Source organism: Nanorana parkeri, unplaced genomic scaffold, assembly GCF_000935625.1.
Source record: "Nanorana parkeri isolate BGI_ZX_2015 unplaced genomic scaffold, ASM93562v1 scaffold181, whole genome shotgun sequence".
In the NCBI taxonomy this organism is placed as follows: Eukaryota; Metazoa; Chordata; class Amphibia; order Anura; family Dicroglossidae; genus Nanorana; species Nanorana parkeri.
In genome coordinates, this window is record NW_017306449.1 from 1,789,696 (window position 1) to 1,801,108 (window position 11,413).

Genomic DNA, 11,413 nt, shown 5'->3' on the forward strand with positions numbered 1-11,413 from the left:
TATATATATATAAAAATATGATTAAAGCTGGAGTTTTTTGCCTTTATTTCTCTTTTGGGTCTCAGGTGAATATTTACAGTCATGAAGTTCAAGCTCTATTATCATAGTTTTGCCCACTGTTCCCTTTCATGCTGGTGTAATGACGTTAGCAATATCCTGATTTTACTGCACAGGGCTGGTGAGGGGACCGGTCACCCTGCTAAGGGGAGAGTAGCCATTGTTGTCCAGTCCCCTAGACAGGAAATTATTAATATGCTGGACCTAAAAGACTTTAAGGGATGATCTCAAAAGATTGCTGACAGCAGTTCAAATTTACTAAAGAAGAGATTCTACAAAAAAAAATGCTAACTAATTTATTCTTTAAAGTGGCTGTTAGTGAGAAGTTACCTTTGCACTAACATTTAATATGTGTTTGCTCTGTGTCTGAAAAACATAAAATGATAGTTTGTCTGTAAGTGTGTTATTTATATAACCTTTAACAAGCTGGTACATATAATCCAGTAGAGGTTTGGGAATTAAGGCGTAAAGGTGTGACAGTGACAAGTCTGGATGTTTGAGCAACATGTGACTTATACATGTACAAAGTCATCTTCCAGCGAATTACACGTGGCTTCTTACAATATATTTATTTAGCTTAGTCTATGACATTTATAGTTGAACTCAAAGAGTAATGATGACGTACAAAGTTCAGTAAGCCATAGAATGGTCTCTGGTTGGATGGGCTCCATCATCTTTCCACCAATGTGTTGCCCAATCTGTCACAGGAGGGCTTAATATGAATAAGTACCTAGTGCATAGCAGAGGAGACAAACTTGTTCTTCTTAAACATCCCATTAGGTGTCTTAAAAGTTGTCCACTCTGCTCCTTTGACAAATGTAATTTGAAAAATTGGCTTTTGTCAAGTCGGATAGTGAGAGAAGTGCAATCCACAGATTGAATTTCATCCGATTCAGCAGGAAATGGCCGAAATTTGATCAGTGTGTGGCCAGCTTAAAGTTGAACTCCAGGTATAACATATGAATATATTCTCAGAATGACCGCTGTGCCGACTGAGAAACCCCCTGTGTTTTCAGAGAAGAGGGGAAGCCGCTCATCACAAGCTTAAACAGGACCCGAAAGATCGCTGCCAGCACTGTAATAGCTCCAGCTACTACAGTGCTTCACAAGATCCCCATGGGCTGCTCAGGTATGACATTTGCATACTTACATTAAGCTAAGCTGGACCAATTTAAGTATTTATAATATACAGACATCTCAACTCTCCCGGTCATTCCCGGGAGTCTCCCGTTATAAGATAGTGGCTCCCTGACACACAGGAGAGAAACGTTTTATCCTGACAAGGCTCGAGCAGAGTAAACTTTTCCGGGATCCTCTGCTATCTGTTTTTTTTTACATCAACTGCCGGCCGCCGTCAGAGTAAAGCTGGCCACACACCTATAGATTATCTGCAGATTTTCTATGGTCTGATGGAAAGTGCAACAGGTTCCTCCATCTATGCTAAACTGTGTGGATGGAGGAATCTACCGATGGGCTAAGCTTCAGCATCTTGCTAGTCGGCCCCTGCTGGCTCTCAAAATACCTGAACAATCTGATTGGGTGCAGACATTGTTCAGGTGTTTTAAGAGCCAGCGAGGCCGACCAGCAAGATACTGAAGCTTGGCCCAGTTTGAGATTCCTCCATCCACACAGTTTAGCGTCGATGGAGGAATCTGTTGCACTTTTCCCATCTAACCATAGAAAATCTGCAGGTGTATGGCCAACTTAAAAAAAAAACAGACAGCATGGGAATTAATAGCTAGGCTAGGATGTTCTCCTCCAGGTCCTCCTCTGCTGATTGACAGCAGCAGTGGCCGGGTGCACTAGCCAGCCTGCTATTGGCTATTGCAATTTGAATCGTCAATAGCAGACTAGCTATTCATTCTCCTGCTATTTGTTGTTTGTTTGTTTTTTATTCGGACGGTAGCTGAAACAGCAGATAGCAGGGGAATAGCATTAGCTCCTATGCTATCTGCCATCATTTCAGGTAGGTGCTCTCTCCCCTGCTCCCCCTCGTATGAGGGGGGAAGGGGATAATGTACCTCCCTGAAATGAAAAAGGCACCTCCCTAAAATTATTTTTTTTCTGGTTGGGATGTCTGAATACATTATACATGGAGTTTAGCTTTAAGTGTGAAAAACATTGGCAAAACTTAGCTGTATCCAAGGTAAACAAAGTAGAATTGAATTAACAACTAATTAGCATATGGGAGAGAAGGCAAAACCAATTTATTGTCTGTGTCATTTGGTGGTGTTATGCTTTTCCAGCCAGCAATAACACAATAACAATGACCAATATACAGCCCTCTGATTAATGCATGTAGGTGTGGGTGCACCCAAGATTTCATCATATATGAAACTCTGGGGTTACTAAAGGAGAAGAGGCTGTGCACATGGCAAAGTGTACGTTTACTTACCATAGTATTCAAAGGAGAAAGCAGTAGAAAAAAAAATAATTAAGTAAAAACACATTATTATTAAGGGCAGACAGTACAGTAGTCACCAATTCAGGAAGCATATAGGATGGAGCATTCATACTTCACAACTTCACCATGACTTCCCTCCAATGCATTTCACCCCTTGTCGTGGGACCAGGGGTGCCCCCTTACCTGGGTGCGGCGGGCACGGTGGAGATTGTAGGGTCTTTCCTAGGGTGATTCGGTGCCCAGCGGTGGCTGCGTTGAGGATGCTGGATTTGAGGATTTGTAGCTTCCTCATTGCCCTGACTACGAGGGGCAACGACAACGATCCCTCGTCCTCAACGAGGACCTTTCTGGTCCCTGCTGAGTTTAAATTCCAGCCAGAGCCAAGACTTGTTGCTGAGTTATTCTGCCATACCTAGAGCAGCTACAAAGCATTATCTCCTGTTTACCTGTTTCCTGCCTTCCTTCCCTACTATTTTTATCTCCTTGTTATCGACCCCTGGCTTGACTTCCCGTTTATGATACTTGCTGCCTGCCTTGACCTGGACTATACACTGACGACGCATTTGGGTTTCACTCCAGCAGACAGGGGGACAAAGCCCCCCTCCCCCCCAGACAGCCCTTTACTAGGGTGTAATCATCCACCTTACTCTACTGTCTTTGTTCCGGGATTCAATATCGAAAGCTAAAAAATTGGTTTTACGTTTTTTCCTCTTTGCGGTACGGCAGACTATTGCGAGGCACTGGAAGTCGGCCCGCGCCCCTCCTATTATGGAGTGGTTGAATAGTCTGAGCAAAATCGCACATATGGAGAAATTAGTAGCTATGGACTCTGATCACAGTGAGCTGTATAGGCAAGTCTGGGAAATATGGAACTGCTTCCAGGACTCTGAAAATTTTACAGTATCAGTGACCACTTTTGCTAATTAATATTTTTTTCTAGTTTTTGGAAGATATGGACATAGGGTCTTTTTATTTTAAGAATGATTACAGAAAGGCACTAATATGATATTAAGTAAGCTTCCTTGAGCTCTCCATACATACCCCCTCCCTCTCTCTCCCCCTCCCACCTCTTTTTTTTGGGGGGTGCTGTGTTCCCCTTCCTTTTTATGTTCCAACGTTATATGTTAATGTGTTAGTGTGGCTGGTAATTTAATAAACTTGATTTGAACACAATAGAGCTTCCAATCATCTGGTGTCATTCAGAAAACAAAGGGTATTTTCTGATGTAACTTTCTTTCCAAGGTTTCCCTTCAAACCATCTCATGTCATGTAATAAACATTACTGAAGCTGCAATAGTTTCCTTTTTAGAATAGGCAATGATCCAGGAGGATATCCTCTTCGATCATAATAAACCATGATTTGCCCAGGAACTACAAAGTGTTCAGATGTGTCTCTGCACTCCTTACAGCGGTCATGACCTTTAGTAACAGTGGTGCTCGTAGTGATAGCCACAGATAGCCATGCACATCAAGCATGTAGAAAGTGAAAATCACCAACACTCGCAGAATAACGTTCAATCTTAGTGATTTATTGAAGAAAAATGTCACTTTATGTTGTCACTATGTTGCCCCGAGGAAGAGAGCCGTTGGCTGATTAATACATGTGACGTTTTTCTTCAGTAAATCACTAAAATTTAACGTTATTCTGCGAGTGCTGGAAATCTTCACTTGCTACTTGCCCAGGAATCAGTAATTTTCAAGATCATCCAAATAGAGGCTAGATGACTTACGTCAGTGGCGGACCTAAGGAATAAAGGGCCCTGTTGCAAGATTTTATCTTGGGAGACCCCCCCCCCTACCAAGGGGGGCGGGTGCTGATCTCACTGGCCCCCCAATCCACCTGGCGGTCTCTGCACCAGCTTACACTCTTATTATACATTTATATAGCTCTGGCATATACCACAGTGCTCAGAACACTGAGCAAGTCACATTACTTTCTGTACAGAGGAGCTTGCACTCTAATGCAGAATGGCACTGGCTGTAGGGGGACTACAAATCCCAGCAATACATTATACAGCAATGCAGAACAGTAAATTAATTGGATTCTGGACTTAGCAACGTACAGGACTCTGGACTTAACCCCGCACTGGACTCTGGACTTAGCAACGCACTGTATAGCAATATACTGGACTCTGGACATAGCAACACACTGGACTCTGGATATAACAATGCACTGGACTCTGGACATAGCAACACACTGGACTCTGGACCCACCTGAGGCCTCGAAGAGCCCACCGGAGATACTGCAGAGCCCACCTGAGACCCTGACCAGCCTACCTGAGACCCCACGTAGCCCACCATAGATCCTGCACAGCCCACGGAGACTCTCTATGGTGGCCTCTGCAGGGTCTCACGTGGGCTGGTCACCTGCTCCTTACCTGCCGCTGCTGGCCTCCTCTGCCACTGGACCAGCGCTGCTGAGGCCCGACCTCCTTCACTGCCAGACTTGGCGCTGCTGGGTCCGCCCTCCTCTGCCGCCAGACCAGCAGTGCTGGGGCCGGCCTCCTCTGCTGCTGGACCAGCGGTGCTGGACCCCAGCCCCGGCCTCCTCCCCTGTCAGTGGGCCCCCCAGCCTTGGGCCCTGGGGCGGCCACACCAGCTGCACCGCAGGTAGTTCCACCCCTGGCTTACATACTATACAAACTGTTTAGAGTATGTTAAACCAAAACTTGTTTTAAGTTTTTGAAATAGTGGGGAAAGGGTTAGACCCTTTATCAGGTTTTTATAGCTGTCTGTGTCACCACTGGGGAGATCCACCCTTTCTCTTTGTCCAGGTGATCATTGTCTCCAGTATAGAAAGTGACAGGAAATCCAAAATGTTTGAGTTGCCAAAAGAACAGGAGGTGAGATCTTCCAATGGGCAAACCTTTTCTGGTAAAGTAAGTCTAGTCTAAGAGGGGATATCTCCTTGCTTCGGGGAGGTCTCCTCTTACTTCCTGCTGTGTCTCTGCGATAGGAAGTAAAGAGAAATCTCCCTGATGGGATACAGACAACAAAGTATCATAATCATTCCCTACTCTATTCAAAACTGAAAAATGGTTTTGGCTTTACATACAGTTCAGCATATTCAAGCTCAAAATTCCTTTATGTGCCTTTCCTGCATTTGTCATGCAGGGGTTGTACAGGTTCATGTTAGGTGACTGTATACTATGGCCTGTAACCCAAACTGTGGCCTTTCTTATAACTCAATGAGATTTCTACTCTTAACCCGTGGTCCTCAACTGGTGGGTCACGACCCCGTGTTCTGTGGGTCACCTCAGGCCTTCCACTGTGCTAGGTAAGAGACTCTGCAGCCTGCCCCTAAAGTAGCACTGTCAGTTCTCGTGCCTAGCAGCAGCCAGTCAAAATATACTGCCTGGCACCGAGTGTCAGCTTGAGGTGGGGTGGGCTGGGGGTATGGCCGCGAGGGAGCTCCATCCATATGTGCAGTGCTTACAGCTCCGTCATGTGTAAAGGTGCCTGGACCAGAGTGACGCCACATTCTGGCTCCTCTACAGGGCATGCAAGGGAGCTGTACAAGCAATGCACATATGGATGGAGCTCTGTCACAGCACAACAGCCCACACTGGACACCAGGCTGAGGATCCACTCCAGTTCTCGTAAGGTGAAGAGACTGGGTAGATCTTTAAAAAAAAGAAAAAAAAACTTATTTTTGGAGTGTGTAGGTGTGTGTGAGAGTGTGAGAATGTCTGTACCTCAATACCATGCGTTCCAGTTCCCTGCAAAATGGGTCGCAACTTAATGACCAAAGACAAATGTGGGTCATGAGGTTACACAAGTTGAGAACCACTGCCGATTATGGCCGGAACGCACTGCATCATATGCCTGCGGTCCGGTCTGAACAAAATAGTGCTTGCAGCATTTTGTTAGGACCGGACTGGACTGTAGGCATTGATGTGCCTTGCGTTCCCGTGCTGCCGATCACGTTGTGGCTGGAGGGCGTGGCTACGGTGCAATTTACTTCAATGGACCGCCACACCCACTCCTGCCCCACAACATAGTGAGGCGGCCGCAGTGCGTTCGGTCCAGAACGCACTGTGTCTACTGTGAACGAGGCCTCAAAGAGCTCAAATACAGCCTCCTTTTTTTGTACATAATTGTACTTAGTTGTAAACATAGTTTTGAAAACCCATCTCAAATCAATTTCATTAGTCACAGCATTGGTTTTTATTGCACAACAATACTTTCACACTCAGAATATGTATTTAGAGTGCTTTATTTAATCTGTTTTGTTCACAGGATGTTTGCTTTTATGGTAAACAAAATGTGTCTATTATTGACTGAGAATTAGGACAAAGGATTACCTGCAACCAATTAGATTGTTCAGGTATTTTGACAGCCAGCGGGGCCAACCAGCAAGATACTGAAGCTTGGCTCAGCGGGAGATTCCTCCATCCACACAGATTGGCGTAGATGGAGGAATCTGTTGCACTTTTCCCATTTGACCATAGAAAATCTGCAGATAATCTATAATGTATGGCCAGTTTAAGATTGTAAACTCCTTGAGGGCAGGGACAGATGTGAATGTGCACTGTGTAAAGCGCTGCGTAAATTGTCATCGCTATATAATAAATAAGAATAAAATAGAAAATGTTTCTCAAATTAATTAACTTCTAATCCTATCCAAAGTGAACAGCTTATCTGCCTTTAGTAAATCAACCTCCTGGATTTCCAGTTGCTTTCAGTTACCAGAATGAAAAAAGAGAAAAGAGAGCTTCAGTTTCTTTAGAAGGGATACAGCTATGAATAAAAAGAACGGACAGAGGTTTTAACCCAGACGTTCGGTGAATCCTGTTTGATGTTCAGGCAATTCAAACTTGTGCTGAATTACATTGAAGCCTATGGGAGGAAAATCTTGATTGTCAATTCTAGCTATTTGTAGGGCCTTGTTTTTTATACAGTGGGAAGTGTACCAAATGTCATGTGATTTTTTTTTAATCTGAGATGTGAAACCTGAATTTTCTTCATGGTAAAAGTAGGGCATTCCTTTAGTTTAAACTTAAAGAAAAATAAGAGACATTTTTTCATGTAGTACTAGCAGTGACACGTTTCCCTAAGCAGTACTAGGCCTGTGATGACCAGCAGATAGAATTTTTCAGCAGTTCACTGAGGTTGTCCTCGTTGATGCAAAAGTGTCTTGCAGCTGGCCAATTTTTTCACAGCTGCATCATCTGAGGGCTAATGCTTTTAATTCTAGTAGGAAAATGCTTGCCGATGCTTCATACCTCCTCATTTCAGACAGTTTTTTCTCATTTAAACTGTCCCACTGATGGTTATTTTCTATCAAACTCTCAGATACAAGTGTGTAAAAAAATTGCCAGCCTCTCTGAGCCCCCCTTTTTATAGTGTGTGAGATGGATTATCCAACTCCCTCCATTACTGGCTCTTCTAAGTCTGTTGGTTGTGGTTCAAAGCCTATTCAAAGCTTTATGGGTTGTTAACAATTTAGTTGAGTAAATTTGTTTCATAATTGGCCTGTTGTCCAAATTCAAATGCCGAGGAATTGCCGAGGAGTTGACCAAATCCGAGATTATGGAGTGGCCAATCTCCAATATGGAGGAAGTGTTGATATTGCGGTGGAGGGGAGATCACTGAGCTGTTATACAAAAGGCATGTAAAGACAGCTTTTACCATCGGCTATCTTAGCTTACTACTATATATTTGCACACAGGTTCACTTTTTCTTTTAGTAAGATTTGAGATCAACGATTAATGTGCATGCAGATTTAGAAGTTGTACTGGAGGTCATAGTTGCCTACTTGGCAGATAAGAAATATGATGTCACCTTGATAGTATTTATTTTGTTTCAAAACAGAAATACGGGAATTGATGTCAGTGTGGTAACCTTGTCTTAGGGAAAGTTCCAAAAATGAAGTAACTGGATCCAGATTCTGAATTTGCTCTATTGATGTATTCTGCATTTGCTGCGTCCTATATAAACTGCTAAAATGACAAAGGCTACACAAGCTCGAATACCCAAAATAAGTAGATTATATTACATTCTTTGTAAATACTGTAATTGATTGATAGTGTCTCTGAGCCACTAAGACAAGAGCAAAGTAGTTTGGATTAGATAATATATAATTTTAGCCATATTCACCCACTTGTGTCAGAAGTAAAAAAATGGATAAAACAAGTAAATCAGTTGCACTAAAGAACAATGTGTGTATTATATATATGACGTGACATCTTTGTTTTTCTGTTTGTGTGTCTTTTTCAGGAAGCCAGTTGTGCCTATGCCATTATCCTCATGGCTGTTTTCTGGTGTACGGAGGTTATCCCCCTTGCAATCACAGCTTTGCTACCAGTTCTGCTCTTCCCAATGTTTGGAATTCTAGAATCAAAACAGGTAACATTAGACATGTGTTACTCTTGCTTCCCCCAGACGTCTACTGTTATGTTTATCCATTTATAGGGTTACCATGGATATGAACATAGCAGTGCTCATATTTTCATATCTATGAGGCGTAATGTTATTATTTTCAATAATTTTAATATTATTATTTTAAAGGATTAATCTAGTGCCAACAGTTTGTACAGTGCTTTACAAAATAAAGAAAGACAGTACAGTTACAGTAACCAAGACAAGGGGGTTAGGAGGGTCCTGCTCGTGAGAGCTTAAAGTGTAAAAGGGAGGTGCAAGTGATACCAAAGGTAGCAACTATAGGGAGTGAGTTAATGGAGAAGTTAAAAGTTTAGTTGATAGGTACAGGTGGGATAGCCTTCCCTAAATAGAAGAGTTTTCAGGGATCCCCTAAAGGCAGAGTAGGAGATAGCGGGATAGATTGGCATGGGGAGTTACAGAGGATAGGCTCTGGAGAAGTCCTGGAAGTCCTGGAGGTGAACATGAGAGGTGATGTTGAGGGGGTCCAGAGAGCAGGAGGTCCAAGGAGGAGCGAAAAAGACGATTTGTGTGGTGTCGTGAGATAAAGTTGGCGATGTAGCTCGGGGCGGAGACGCAAATGGCTTTGTATGTTATGGGCGATTGGAAGCCAGTGGAGGGATTGGCAGAGAGGGGTGGCAGACACTGAGCAGTTGTTAAGGTGGAGCAGCATTTATGATTGACTGAAGTGCGGATAGCCTGTGTAGAGGTAGGCCAAAGCCAAGGGAATTGCAATAGTCAACAAGTGAGTGAATAAATGTTTTGGTTGTGTCATTGGTTAAGAAGGGGCATATTTTAGAAATGTTACTGAAACCTCCAGTATTAGGAAGCCGGGTGGCAAGTCATTACAAGCTGCCTGGCTTCCTGTTTGGCCGCAAAGCTGGCTTCATGCTCCCTCATCACCAGGGAGCATTTGGCTGGCTTCTCGGCCAATCAGGAAGACAGGGGGCGGGTAATGATCCGCCCCCGGCTTCCTGATTGGCCAGAAAGCTGGCTTCATGCTTCCTCATCACCTTTTGACAAGGGAACATAAGGGCGGCTTCTCGAGTCATTTCACGCTGGCCAGCTTTCCGGCTAATCAGGAAGCCAGGCGGCGAGTTATTACACACTGCCCGCCTTCTTTATTGGGACTTCCAGTATCAGTATTCGGTGTCTGCAAGTACTGAAAAAAAAAATATCGGTACTTGATAGCGGAAAAACCGGTATCGCTGCATACCTAGTTATAACCCTCCCTTACTCTATCCAAAACTAAGAAAAAAGTTTTGGCTTCAGTTCTACTTTACTAATAAAATCACGTGCATTTTAAACAGATGAAAGCTATGTAGCAATGTTTGCAGATGAGGAAACCCACATTTCTTTCCATTAACTTTAATCCATTTGTTCCAACTGTTACACAGACAACATTTTGAAATCCATCTAAAGTGTAGAATCTTATGTGAATGTACCAGCCTAAATCTTACTGTCTGTACAGCATTAGATTTACTAATGATTTTTGGTATGAAGTGAAATCTCAGGATGTGAAAGGGAAGTCCACAGCAATAGGAATCATAACATCAACTATTCACTTGTTCTGTTATTTTGACCTTTAGCTGCAGATATTGGGAAAGTTGTTTTAAATGAAAGTTCCCATCACTGACACGTTTTGCCATTGTTCATGTCTCCTGTCTCTTGTGTTTAATGCGATGTAACAGTTTATTGATGGTGTTTTGCTAGGTGTGTATGCAGTACCTGAAGGACACCAACATGCTGTTTGTGGGAGGATTAATAGTAGCCGTGGCGGTGGAACACTGGAACCTACACAAGAGGATAGCACTGAAGGTTCTGCTCATTGTTGGAGTTAGACCACCTTTGTAAGGCTAATATAGTTATCAGTGATATTGCTACTGTTATCTCTTATATTATTACTGTATTTGTAGGTGAAAAGCACAGATTCAGTTGATATTGTAACAATATAGGGCAGGATTCTCATAGTAACATCATTACAAAATCTTTCAATCTACATTACTTATTGAAGATGCCCATAGGATGTACTTCCACAATGCACTTTGTGCCTCACATAGCATGCCTCCTTGTTGGGCAGAGGGAAGGCAGCACTCATTATAAAAAAAGGATTTTTAAAAATACATTATCAAAAGCAACTCTAGTATGTATTCCTATTACAATGCTGATGTTAGAACAGAATAGTATATGCTGGGAGTTTAGAACTAATGCAAATAGCACTTACTAAAACATGAACTAGCACTTCAGCATACAGTACGTAGTTCTAAAATCTGAAAGAGCCACCTTTTCCATAGGCTATTGTCGACTGGGTATTTCATTATGGCAGTCTTGGGTCCCCCTGCAGCTGGGCCCCAGACAATCTGCTAGAGCAGCGTTAATCAACCGTTTTTTCGTCACGACACCCTTTAAAAGCATGCAAAATCTTGAGGCACCCCAGTCTAAAATGATTTTAAGGTGGGCCCCATGCAAAAACACAAAAATTGTGATTCCATCTTCACATCAGATTACCCCTTCAAATCAGGAGCCCCCCTTAACAACAGTCCAGCCTCTCACACTAGGAGTCACCCTTCA

General features: G+C 43.1%; 1 protein-coding gene across 2 annotated transcripts in view; it reads left to right on the plus strand.

The window, feature by feature from the left end:
- SLC13A5 (solute carrier family 13 member 5) overlaps nucleotides 1-11,413 on the plus strand; it is a 51,494-nt gene that overhangs the window by 18,947 nt on the left and 21,134 nt on the right. For both annotated transcript variants that reach the window (XM_018555033.1, XM_018555034.1), the window contains exons 2-3: nucleotides 8,681-8,809; nucleotides 10,556-10,692. In XM_018555033.1, the coding sequence (XP_018410535.1) occupies nucleotides 8,681-8,809; nucleotides 10,556-10,692 (266 nt within the window). The remainder of the gene's footprint in view (nucleotides 1-8,680; nucleotides 8,810-10,555; nucleotides 10,693-11,413) is intronic.